Genomic DNA, 12,788 nt, shown 5'->3' with positions numbered 1-12,788 from the left:
CTCTTTACTGCTCCACCTGGGGGACCCCTTCCTCTTCCTGCCTCATCCCCAAGCTCAACTCTGCTCGAGGCTCCTGCATGCCAGACGTCTAACATGTATAGCTCGTTTCTCTGGGCTCCCTAACGCCACCTCACCTCATCTTTGCAAACACGGAAACCCAGGCACAGTGGTTGAGTGCCTTGCCCAGCGCCTGGTGCCTGGAACCTCACTCTGGCTTGCTGTCCCACAGCCTGGGTGCCAGCCCTCGGCGGCTGCCTCTCCTGGAAGGTCAGCAGTGCCGGCTGGAGAGGGGCCAGGCCGGAGCGGGAGCCCCAGCTTTCTACGAGACTAGCAGCCATCAATTCTGTGCACATTTGTGAATTCAGGACACCAGTGACCCTCCAGGCAAACCCTGGCTTTCCAAGAATCAACCCCATGAACTAATTTCATTTGGGAATTAAGAGCATATTCAATCAACTGCTTGCCTGTCAAAACTCAGCATCTAAGGACTGTGCACAAAGTCTTCCAGGAAACTGGGACTCTGGGAATGAGCCTGACCTTACATTATAAAATTGGACTGTCAGCTTTATATACTTAAAGCTGGACATTGAGAAGACCTTCAAGCATCAAAGGAAGCTTCACCACCCAGACCAGAAACCCCAGCAGTGAACACAGAGCACATGCCCCTCGTGCGTGTCCCGTGGCACATGACTGCTTTCTGGGGCTTTATGAAGATATTCAAGCCATAGTTCTCCCCAAATGGTCATTGATCCTTGGCTTAGAAAACACTGGTATTTTATTTCAAATCCACAAAGCACAAGATATTTGCTTGCCCCGGTTTGTTTGACCAGTTTGCTCTTCACGAGATACACCTGGAGTTCAGTCTGCTCTGAGAGCGGTCTTACAGCGTATCCCCTCTAGTTTGTTCTGCCTCGTGGGCTAGCGTGACGGCCTTGAAATCACGCAGAGGCACTGTGATGAGAGCGAGGCGGCGATGTGACGGGAGGGGCTGGGAAGGATGGAGGAGCTGAGAGGGGCCGACTTAGAGGCAGGACTTCCTGCCGGACCAGAGGAGCGGCCTGTCCGCCCCCTACCGTCTCTGGCTCCTCCACACCTGCCCCCAGCTCTCCTGCTCGGGCAGAGGTGGGATGGGGAGGGCGCCCTGTGCTGTCCAGCATCCCAGGGATGGGGCCGGAGTAGGAGGACCCCGGGCTTCACTCTGCAGTTGGAAAAGCCCCTGCCCCACGTGCCCGCGCTTGGGTCTGGCTGCCCGTGGAGTGGAGGGACCGACTGGGGGGCAGCCGGAGGGAGAGAAGGGGACGACGGGGGCCGGTGTGTCTGCAGAACGACGAGAGTTGTCGCTTCATCTTCAGTCATCACTGGTTTCCCTGTCCATTCTCTGAATCTTATCTGCAAACTGGAGACCAAGAAAAGCAGACGGAAAGAGGACCGATGACTACAGGAGGGCTATGCAAAATTTAGCAAATCTTTTTCAGGGAGAGTGCCAGATATTGCGGGCTCCGTGTGCACAGTCCCTGGGTTTCCAGATGGCCAGGCCAGGAGACTCTGCAGGGTGAATCGCGTACGAGAAGGTGTTCCTTTGGGGGTTGGCTGTGAGTTGAGAAAGGTAGTGGGTGGACACATGGGGTTGTGGGGCTTTGGGGGCCCCCATTTGTCGTTATTAGGCATTTATTTGTAAACGCACCACTTCCGTGTCCTTAGGGTTCCTTTTCGAGTTGCAGAAACCAGCTCAAACTGGCTGAAGCTGTCTGGCTGCTCAGACTGGCAGTTTTTCTCCTCCTGTCATTGAACAGAGATGGCTTCTGGCAGCTTTGAATCCAGCTGTCCTGAAACTGTCAGCAGGACGCTGACTCTGTTTCCCTCTTTGATCCCAGGCCCATTTCTGGGCCAACAAACTCCATAGCATCTGCAAAGTGGCCCTGTGGCTCCTGCCTGGATAGGCCTTCCCTGGCCTTGGTTCCATGCTGGGCACTGCACCCAGCAAATGACGGGGCCCTAGTCACGCCCCTGCCCGTGGTGGGGGATTGCAGCGGTGGGGTCACTTTCACCAGCCTGCGTGGAATCTGCTTCCCACAGGAGGAAAGGGGACATTTGCCAAGGAGGGAGAAACTAGGGGGAGAGAGACCACAGACGTTTGTCCCTAATGCCGTGTGCAGCGAAGCCCGGTGTAGGAGCTGCAGAAACGAGCAGTCACGTAGAAGGAAGCGTGTTCCTGCCGTTCAATGTTCACCGTCCAGCTGGGGGTCGGAGAGCAAGGACAGATGGACGTGGCGCGGGGCTCATGGCCTTGGCCGCTCCTGGAGGTGATGCGGGCGCTGATGGGCTGGGGTTCTGTGTCCAGATGCTCTGTGTTACCGGATCTGGGAGTCTGTAAAACTCCATCCACCATGGAGAGGCAGGGACATAAAGGAACTAGAGGTCTGGCCGGTACCTGCCCCGTCGCCGGTGTGAAGACACGCCGGCAGTGCGGGTGAGCTGCGGTGCGATGGCCGCGGATTTCTCTCGAGCTGTGGTCCCCACGGGCTCCCTTCCTACAGCCGGTTAGGTCGTGGGGGGGGGGAATCCAGCCCCTCTGTCTTCTGATCCTTGAGCCACAGTTACTAGTCAAGCGTGAAAGAGACGTGTGCCCACTTTCTCCAGCTCACGTTTCAGTGGATTTGAGCCTCGGAACAGAGAACAGAGGAGAAATGAGGCCTACAGCAGAAAATGACAAGCGTGCCCCCAGGATGCCGTGTGCAGAGGCAGGCACAGCTGTGGTTTCTGTTCTCGAGACCTCAAGTTGTGGTGCTAAGTAAAGTCTTCAGGTGATGGGAGTTTTGAGTCCAGACAAGGGGAGGCAGGGAGCTGTGTGCGTCTCCAGGCCGAACCCCTATGGCCTAACGTGATTGGAATTTTAATCAGGTGTCCGTTAGCCTATTTACAGGTTAGAAGCCTTGCCTGCTGCAACTGAATGAGCACCTTCCGTAGGACAGAGGGCCTCAAGGTCACCCTAAGATGCTGGCCGGCCCCCAGTGATAACCACAGCTGCTCAGCCGAAGGCTGTGTGTCTGGAGATTAATGAGTGACTTTTTTTTTTCGGTTACACTTTGAGGTTGGGGATGGGACATCACTTCCTTTGGCTGAATGTAAAAGTTGCACAAAAGTTTGCAAGTTCCCTTCTTTCGGTGTTTATACTCACGGGCTTTCTGAGAGCTGGGGAAACTCCTCAAGTTATTGACAGCCATGTGGAGACTCATGTTCAGAAACAAAAAGCCGCCAGCCTTGGTGAGTGTCCATGCAGCAGTCCCCTCCGAGCAGCGACTGTCCAGGACATCCTGTGACTTAAAGGACTTTTCTTCACTCTCTGCCCCCACAGGACAAGGGTGACCCGCCCTCGCTCAAGACGAAGACAGCTGCGTCGGCCGAGGTAAGTGACACCGCCGTGGCTTGGTTTTCTCCACACGAATATCAGTTACATTTTTAAAAAAACGTTTAACATGAAGTCTTTTTCACTTTGGGGTTACTTTACGCTGCCCGAAGGCCAGCAGAGCCAGCTGTGGTGTGCTTTTGAAAGAGCGGAAACCTCCCCGCAGTACGATTTGAATTCTCTGATGCTCTGGGTGAGACCCAGAGCTGCCTGGAGTTGTGTAATAACGTCTTTGTACGGCAGGGGTCTGTCTTGCACGTCGCCCTGGGAATGTCACCCAGCGATCCAGGAAGACTGAGTTTTATTCTGAATCCGAGGCCACTGGGGAGGTGATGCGTGTGACCTCATGCACAGCACCTCTTTGAAATCTCCTTTCTCTGCCTTCACAACGAGCAGATAAGACATCAGGGCAGCTGGGCAGGGCTGCGACGCCAGGCAGCCAGCGCTGTCCACCCCAGGGGCCAGCGGGCTGGCAGCCGGCCAGCTTCAGCATTCCACTGTGTGCGGAGTTCAGGAATCTGGCCTAAAATGAATCGTTTTAGGTGGAGGTAGATTTCTTGTAGGATTTTGAGCAGCTGTCTGGTTGAAATACTGACAGTATAGATAAGGGATGTTATAAGATGGACTTACAGCTTTTTTGTGTCTCCCAGCAATAATAACTCGACCTGTGCCCACGGAACAGGGGCAGCTTTCATCGTCCGGCCTATAGATTCTCCACGGGCTTGGCAGGTACAATAGCCCAATCCCTGTGGGTTCCAAACAGGTCATAGAAGCCTGGGTGCGGGGCAGGCTTATTTAATTTACATGAATGCATCAAACCACGTTCTGTTCATACTAGACAGAACTGCTCCTGGTTGTCGGCATGTTGGACTCTCTTAAGAGTCCTGCTTTCCTGGCCCTATCAAGGCTGTGGGCCACCAGAACCCACGCAGTTCGGGAGTTGCTCTAAGAAGTGACGTCTTCTCGGTGACTCACTGTGGGACTGGGGCCCCGGGCCCTGTGGAGCCCCTGTGTTCCAGGACCTGTAATCTTGGAGCAGAGGAATCTGGGGCTGTGAGTGGCCAGTCCTGCATTTGTTTGCTGACATAAACAATGCTTTTCACTGAATGCCAACGTTTTACTTTTCGTGTACTTAGGGTTTTCTCTCTGAGTTTCACTGTATTTTTATTAACAGCCCAATCTGAAGAATTTGGTTGGGAAAAAAGTCCTTAATACCATCATCTCGTGTGAATTAGATTTCCTTACTAGCCATAAAAATTGTGTAAGTAGAATGAAAAGTGAATGATCAATGATCTCTGGCTATATAAAATCTCAAGATGGTTCTAATTCTTTTAGCCTAGTGACTAGACAGATGTCTATACCGTTTCGAATTCGAAAAAACTCAGAAAATGAGATGTGTTGTAGTGGCAGGAAATTGGCCTTTCGTACTTTCTTCATAACCTTTTCTCAGTCTATTTTATAACCTGTTCAAGAAAAGAATTCCCTGGTGGCTCAGATGGTGAAGAATCTACCTACCATGCGGAAGACCCAGCGTTGATCCCCGGGTCAGGAAGATCCCCTGGAGAAGGGAACAGCCACCCACTCCAGTATTCTTGTCTGGGGAATCCCATGGACAGAGGAGTCTGGCGGGCTACAAACCACGTGGTCTCAGAGAGTCAGACCCGACTGAGCAACTTTCACTTTTCACTTTCAGCCGATGATTCTTAGCAAAACTTTTATTCGACTTTATAGGGAAGCCCAGGGATGCACCGGGAAGTGTGTGTCTGCTGGAAAACCGAGCTCATTGTTCACACTTTATCACGCTCCATGTTTAGACCAGCCACACCGAACAGCAGTGATTCTTCTCACTCGTAGAAATGAACGAAGGCAAAGAAAAGGAGCCTGGTGGGTGACAGACGGAGTCCTGGGCTTCAGGGTCCAGACAGACGGAGGTTCGGGGCCCTTTGTGAACCGTTTCCTCAGCAGTCGGCAGCCAGGCCCATGAGGTGTGACCTGCAAGAGCCGAAGGCAGGACCTGAACGCTCTTCAAGGAGGCTGTTTCTATCAGGCCTGGATCACATCCAAAGTTGAGGCTCCCGGGCGCCTAGGAGCGGCTTTCTGGGTGGCCAGGGCCCCTCTGGGGCTCTTGGCCCCTGAGTGGGTGAAAACGGTTGCCTGTGTTTTCAGATCCACCCTGGGTACGATGAGCAGAAATTCCTTCTTATATTGAGGACTGTTGTTCAGTCGCTAAGTCATATTCAGTTGCAACCCATGGAGTAGCCCGCAGCCTCCTCTGTCCGTGAAATTCTCCAGGCTAGAATAATGGAGTGAGTTGCCATTCCCTCTCCAGGAGATCTTCCCGACCCAGGGATCATACCCACGTCTCCTGCATTGGCAAGTGCATTCTTTACCACTGCATCACCTGGGAAGCCCCATTGAGGACAGAACCCACAAATCAGAGCTCACACAGCATCCCCTGGGCACACCCCGAGAGTATGGAGAAAGTGCGCGGACAGCCGTGAGTGACAAGTCTGCCTTTCCCTTCTCTCCCCCTCTCTCTCCACGTGTACTTTTGATAAGACCTTCCAAAACTTTACATTAGATTGTTACCCCAACTGGGAGCATTATGGGGTCTCCTGTTTAAAACCCTAATGCAGATTCAGCTGTCGGACCGTGAGCAGGTGCCGCTCATGACTTCGACTGGAAGCATGATATTTTACCAGGCGGGTGTCAGGGAAATGCTGATGGGCACAGAGCCCCTCGTCCTTAACGTGTTTCACAGGATAAACCTGCTCGCGGCCTCCAGCGTGACGGCCGATTGCATTTCCTCCTTTTCTATTATGGTTTCACTCTTCATTTGATTGCACAGGAAGCTCTTCATTGATTTAGTTTTGGCCGAGCTGGGTCTTCCTGGCTGTTTGTTTCTCTAGTTACGATGATGGGGGCTGCTCTCCAGCTGCGGGGCGCGGGCTTCTCACTGCGCTGGCTTCTCTGGTGAGGGAGCAGGGCCCGAGGTGTGCCGGCCTCCGTGGTTGTGGCTCCTGGGCTCGGGACTCCTGGGTTCTAGGTGTGTGGGACTCACTGGTTGTGGCTCCTGGCTCTAGAGCACAGTAGCTGTGGGGCACGGGCTTCGTTGTCCTGAGACACGTGGAATCTTCCTGGCCCAGGAACTGCACCTGTGTCTCCTGCATTGACAAGAGGATTATAAGAAGCAATTTTAAAAAAGAAGACAGAGGAGGTTAAAATTCCAGAGCAGGGAGGCTTCTTGGGGCCAGCACTCACCCTTCACAGGACAGAAGGGCGTTTAGAGCGGCTTCTGCCCCTGCAAGGGCTGTCTGGGGTCCTTCCCTCTTCTTTCTGTTTTTGTTTTTTTTTTTTTTTTTCATTGCTTTGGAATGAACCAAATGCCCTTTTCAGACAGTGGCGTTGTTCAGTGAGCCTCTGATTCAGGGGAACTTTACAAATAAAGAGAAGCTACTGCTCCGACGGTTGCCCCCCTGTTGCAGCCGAGGAACAAGGCCTCTCCGGGGGCACCGGGCAGGACTTGAGGCCTGGCGGGTCCGGGGAGGGGTGGGGAAGACGAGGCTGACGGTGGAGGGCGAGGCCGAGGTGGACCGAGCGCAGATCGCGCCCCGCGCGCACCTCCGCCAGCGGCCGCACTGCACGGGGCGTGGGTGTCGTGTCTATTTTGTGTTGATTCCTAATAATCTTAGAAACAATCCATTCTTTTGTCAGATCCCTCCACATTAAATGAATTAAATAAGGGGGTGACTCACACTTAATCCTCTGAAAAGGAACTTTTCAAAGCGCTGCTGGCTGTGCGCGGAACTCAGCGGCCGTTCGGTGAACTAACCGGGCCGCTCTCTTTTCCGAAGTTCCTGGCGAGCAGGGCGCCCGAGAGAGACCGCTGTGTGGCAGGCGGCCCCAGCGGAGTCTCCAAACCTGCTCTCTGACTGGAGCTTGAAGGAGGAGCCCGAGCTGGCTTCTCCTCTCCATCTCGCCTTGTGTGACCATGCTTGGATCTGCTCATCCAGGACCAGATGGATCCTCTGAGGGTTTGAAGCCTTGGAATAAGGGTCTTTTTTTTCTGTTTAACTGTCTTTTTCATCAATCTTTCCTTGCCTCCGCCTTGAATCCTGAGGCACTTGATAAAGTATTCACAGAAGTACTGTGCATCTTGTTGATGGTGTTGATAAGGTGAAGGTGCTGCTGCTGCTGCTGCCGAGTCGCTTCAGTCGCGACCGACTCTGTGCAACCCCAGAGACGGCAGCCCACCAGGCTCCCCCGTCCCTGGGATTCTCCAGGCAAGAACACTGGAGTGGGTTGCCATTTCCTTCTCCAATGCATGAAAGTGAAAAGTGAAAGTGAAGTCGCTCAGTCATGTCTGACTCATCGACCCCATGGACTGCAGCCCACCAGGCTCCTCCGTCCATGGGATTTTCCAGGCAAGAGTACTGGAGTGGGGTGCCATTGCCTTCTCCGAAGGTGAAGGTGACGGGTGACGTTAACAGATGGGTGGGGCAGAGGGGATCCCAAGCGGAAATCTGGGTTTTCAGTCTGTTTTCAGGGGCAGAAGTTCTCCTGTGGGGCTGAGCCACCCCCACCTCCGATAACTCAGCTCCTGGTTAAGGCTTTTCACTCATTCCGGCTGCAGGGGACGTGTGGATCTCTGTGTGGGGCCGGGTTATCTCCCCTGCCCACCAGCAGACCTGGGGCAGATAAGGAGGGCAGGCCCAGACTGCAGAGTGGGTGCAGACATCCTCTTGAGGCTCGCAAGGTCCCTATGGAAGGTTCCAGAACAGCAGGGGAGACGCCTGCATCTAAAAAGCAGCACAGTGCGGCCTCTGCACTTGTCTCCCTTCTTGAGTCAAATACAGCCTCCTGCCTATGTTTCTGTAATTGTTGGTCTTTCCCAGTCTGCATGTAGTGCTTCAGTGGCAACCACTCAGAGGCAAATGTGGAGCTAAGGAAATCCTTTGATCGAGGTCATAACTGTAAATTTCCTTTTGGGGTATCTGGAGAAAAATTAAGCATTAACCTTAGGGGAGAAAGCTGACCCCAAATTTTAGTGTAGCTTACTTCTCTCTCCCCAGCCAAAACAGAAAAGATTTATAGGAAAAAAAAAAATCCCAAAATTCTTAGGGTTTGTTCAGTTCTAGGATCCAAGGTGATTTTTTTTTCTTCATACGTTTCTGTAATTTCTAAAAAAATCTAAGCTACTAATCAATAATCACATTTTAAGAAATAGTTAAGACTCAAGTCATCCTAAAATATTAAAATAACTGTAATCATTGGGTGACTATATTACAGATGTCTGGAATTTAATAACAGATGGATAACTCTAATGTCTTAGATTCAGAAAACTAAGATCATGGCATCTGGTCCCATCACTTCATGGGAAATAGATGGGGAAACTGTGGAAACAGTGTCAGACTTTATTTTGGGGGGGTTCCAAAATGAAAAGACGCCTACTCCATGGAAGGAAGGTTATGACCAACCTAGACAGCATATTAAAAAGCAGAGATATTACTTTGCCAGCAAAAGTCCATCTAGTCAAGGCTATGGTTCTTCCAGTGGTCATGTATGGATGTGAGAGTTGGACTGTGAAGAAAGCTGAGCACCAAAGAATTGATGCTTTAGAACTGTGGTGTTGGAGAAGGCTCTTGAGAGTCCCTTGGACTGCAAGGAGATCCAACCAGTCCATCCTAAAGGAGATCAGTCCTGGGTGCTCATTGGAAGGACTGATGCTAAAGCTGAAATTCCAATATTTTGGCCACCTCATGAGAAGAGTTGACTCATTGGAAAAGACCCTGATGCTGGGAGGGAATGGGGGCAGGAGGAGAAGGGGACGACAGAGGATGAGATGGCTGGATGGCATCACCGACTCAAGGGACATGGGTTTGGGTGAACTCTTGGAGTTGGTGAAGAACAGGGAGGCCTGGCGTGCTGCGGTTCATGGGGTTGCAAAGAGTCGGACACGACTGAGCGACTGAACTGAACAGAACTGAATGTCTTAGATAATTTCACCAACCGAAGGGGGCATTTAATGGCCTGTAGTGACAAGTAGCATGAAAAGAAGTAGTCAATTCATTAACTGACAAGTCATTGCAGTCTGCAATGCAGCATAAGTGATGTCACCATAATTATACACCCGAGAAGCCCAAAAGGTTTGAGATTTGTTCGGCGTTTGTAGCTCACCTTGTAAACGTCTCAGTCATAATCATGGCCACTGTGACACACCTCCAGTGAACTGGAGAAGCAGGAAGTGCTCTATTTTTAACAGGCCGAGGTGGCGGCCGGCACCCTCACTTCCCACTTGCTCCCTCCACGTATCAGAGCTGAGCACCTGCCCTTGGCCAGCCAGTTCCCCGGGGTCACTGTTCCTTCCTGTCGTCACTGCTCTCGTAGACGAGGAACTGAAGGCGGAAAGAAATGAAGCCCTTCGCTTTGGCGTGCAGCAGAAGGTGATGCGTAGTTCTGTGTCTTTCAAGCAAGCAGAAGGCTTTTCAGTTCTCTCTTATGAGCTCCAGCTCACTGTCTCACACCTTCTACTGCAGTTTAGGGCAGCATGTTCTAAACCATGGGAAGCTGTGGCCTTCATAGTCTACAAAACATTAAACAAAGCTGCTATTTTTGTTACTATTCCTATTATGAGTTGGCCTCATGTGAGACTCCATGTTAACGCGTCTGCTCCCACCCAGGACCTAAAGATGCAGTCAGGAGTGCCGTTTCATCTCCACGAGGGGGGATTAGCATGTCAGAGGGGGAGCTGCTTGGCTGACCAGTCCCACCCGGGAGCTGCCCCCGGCTCTCTGCGGCCCACAGCCTGGGAACATGGCCGGCCGGTGTAGGGACGCCCCAGCCTTCACGGTGCCAGCACCCACCGCCGCTTCCACAGGACGAGGCCTCCGTGCTCCTCTCTCGTAGACGTAATGCCGCCCTCCTACTGGGATCCCTCTCACGTGACTTCACCTGGGGACGTCTTCCTCCCTGAGAATACAGTGACCGTCGTTTATACCGTCTGAGCCAGCACTGACTTTGACTAGGAGGGCGGTCGTGTACTGGGATCCGAAGACGGCAGACGGCCTGGGCCGAGGCCCTCCCCGCGCCCCGCCTGGCCACTCGGTGAAGTGACCTCAGTTAGGCCAGGTCACCCGGCTGGGCGGCTGCTGAAAGGATGGGACCATCATCCTTTATCGGAGGTAAACCATCAGATCGTCTCAGCAGATTTTTCTTCCTTATATATGTTTATACGTACATATAAACACACACACATACGACATAAATACACACGTGTAGCACACACATGTACATATGACATAAATACACACGTGTAGCACACGTGTACATGCGACATAAATACACACGTGTAGCACACACATGTACATACGACATAAACACACACGTGTGGCACACACATGTACATACGACATAAACACATGTGGCACACACGTGTACATGCGACATAAATACACACGTGTAGCACACACATGTACATACGACATAAACACACGTGTAGCACACATGTACATACGACGTAAATACACATGTGTAGCACACACATGTACATACGACATAAACACACACATGTAGCACACACATGTACATTCATGAGGATACACATGGATCTGTCACTTGTGGTCTCCAGATTCTTTTCACAGACTTTTCCCTCATGTTATTAAAAGGGGCTCATTCATGATCAAGGCTTTCCACTGCATTTTTCAAAGTATAGTGACCCTCCAGCCGGGGTGCTTAGGGAGCCCCGTGCCCCGACGTGATCCCATGGTGCATGACCATCACCCAAGACCCACGCCCGGCTCCAGGCACCTGCTGGTCGTGAGCTGGACACATCGGATGCTTTCGGACACTTCAGCTCTGAGACGGTCTGTCTGATCCCACGGGGGCCCAGAGGAGTGGAATTCCAGGTTTTACAGAGGAAGACAGGGCCCAGTGCTGCAAAGCTGACATTATGGTGTTGCTGAAACGGGAAACGGCTGCTCTGTAGGGGTGCTGGTGGTGGTTTACTTCCTGGGCCTGATTGTCTCCGCGTTTTGGCTTTGCTGCTGGAAGATAGAGGCCCGTCTGACAATTCCTTTCAAGCAGGGACCAGCAAACAGTGATAGCTCTTTTTCAAAATAATTTCTTTTAAGAATGTATTTGGAAGATGAATAAGCCAAGACTGTCATGACAGTCTTCCATGGCACAAAATAAAAGGCAATTCATTGCCACAGTCACCATGACAACATTCAGTTCACGTACTTACATATACCTGCAATGAAATTCTATCAACAATGAAAGCTTTTTACTGAAACAAGCCACTGGATCTAACACAACCGTGACTGAGCCACAGATCAAAGACCCTATCTTTTTGTTAACGTATTTCCAAAGGACTAAGCCTGAGATAATTACCTTTTAATTCCCCTGGAAGTTTGAATTGAATGGCAGTTGGGATACCCCAAAATACTGTGACGAAAAGCCTGATGGTTTTAGGTGGGGGAGTTTGGACAGGCCCTCAGCTTCCTTCCTCCTGCCCCGTTCTCTCTCTCTCTCAGTGCCTGGGCACGCCGCGCCCAGAGACGACAGGGGGCGAGGCTTGTCCACAAGCGCACTGTGTCAGGCATTTCGGGGAAAGTGTGTGGTGCAGGGAAGATGACATCTTCTCATTGGGCTGTTTCCCTGCCCCGCTGTGGCTTAACTTCATCTAACCTGGGCTTGACTCCTCCTCGCAGGAGGCCCAGGGCAGCCCTCATGCTCCGTGTAACCGACGACCAGGCCGGGTGCTGAGGAGTCACTTTGTCACCCTTGGGGGCTTCCCAGGAGGCGCTAGTGGTAAAGAACCCGCCTGCCAGTGCAGGAGACGTAGGAGACGCGGATCTGATCCCTGGGTCAGGAAGATCCCCTGGAGGAGGGCATGGCAAGCCACTGCAGTGCCCTTGCCTGGAGAATCCCGTGGACAGAGGAGCCTGAGGGCTGCAGTCCAGGGAGTCGCAGAGTCGGACGCAACTAAACTGAGTGCATGCAGCATGGAGGGGCTCTGGTGGGCTGTTTTCATGCTGTTGAGGTGCTTCTTGTTTAACTCTTGGGGTGTCTACTTTCAGGTAACACACCAGATAGATGTACCCTTAGAAGCAGATGTTTACACATTTCTTAAGCCTTTGATCTTATTCTGCACAGAAAATAATCTGAGAACGTTCTGTGCCTCAAATGAGCTCACTTTTCTTTCTCCGGATAACCACACCCAGGTGACCCTGATGTTGGCTATGCTGAATACACTCTCATGCGAGATAAGCATCTTTTTCGAGGGCTTGGATAGGATGCAGACACTGAAAATTAGTTTTCCAGTTGTAGTCTGATGTGTTTGAGATAACACTGGAGCCTCACACACCCCCACACAAAAATTCAG

General features: G+C 51.9%; 1 protein-coding gene across 2 annotated transcripts in view; it reads left to right on the top strand.

Moving 5' to 3' along the window:
* RPS6KA2 (ribosomal protein S6 kinase A2) overlaps positions 1–12,788 on the top strand; it is a 334,507-nt gene that overhangs the window by 48,598 nt on the left and 273,121 nt on the right. Inside the window, exons 1-2 of one of the 2 annotated variants that reach the window (XM_061428534.1) lie at positions 3,179–3,264; positions 3,356–3,406. In XM_061428534.1, coding sequence (XP_061284518.1) covers positions 3,223–3,264; positions 3,356–3,406 — 93 coding nt within the window. In that variant the 5' untranslated portion in view covers positions 3,179–3,222. Of the gene's footprint in view, positions 1–3,178; positions 3,265–3,355; positions 3,407–12,788 lie in introns of those variants that run through there. The other variant, XM_061428531.1, reaches the window with a different exon arrangement.

This window comes from Bos javanicus, chromosome 9, assembly GCF_032452875.1.
Source record: "Bos javanicus breed banteng chromosome 9, ARS-OSU_banteng_1.0, whole genome shotgun sequence".
Classification (NCBI taxonomy): domain Eukaryota; kingdom Metazoa; phylum Chordata; class Mammalia; order Artiodactyla; family Bovidae; genus Bos; species Bos javanicus.
The sequence above is the reverse complement of the archived record's forward strand: the minus strand, read 5'-3'. Positions and strand labels throughout refer to the sequence as shown.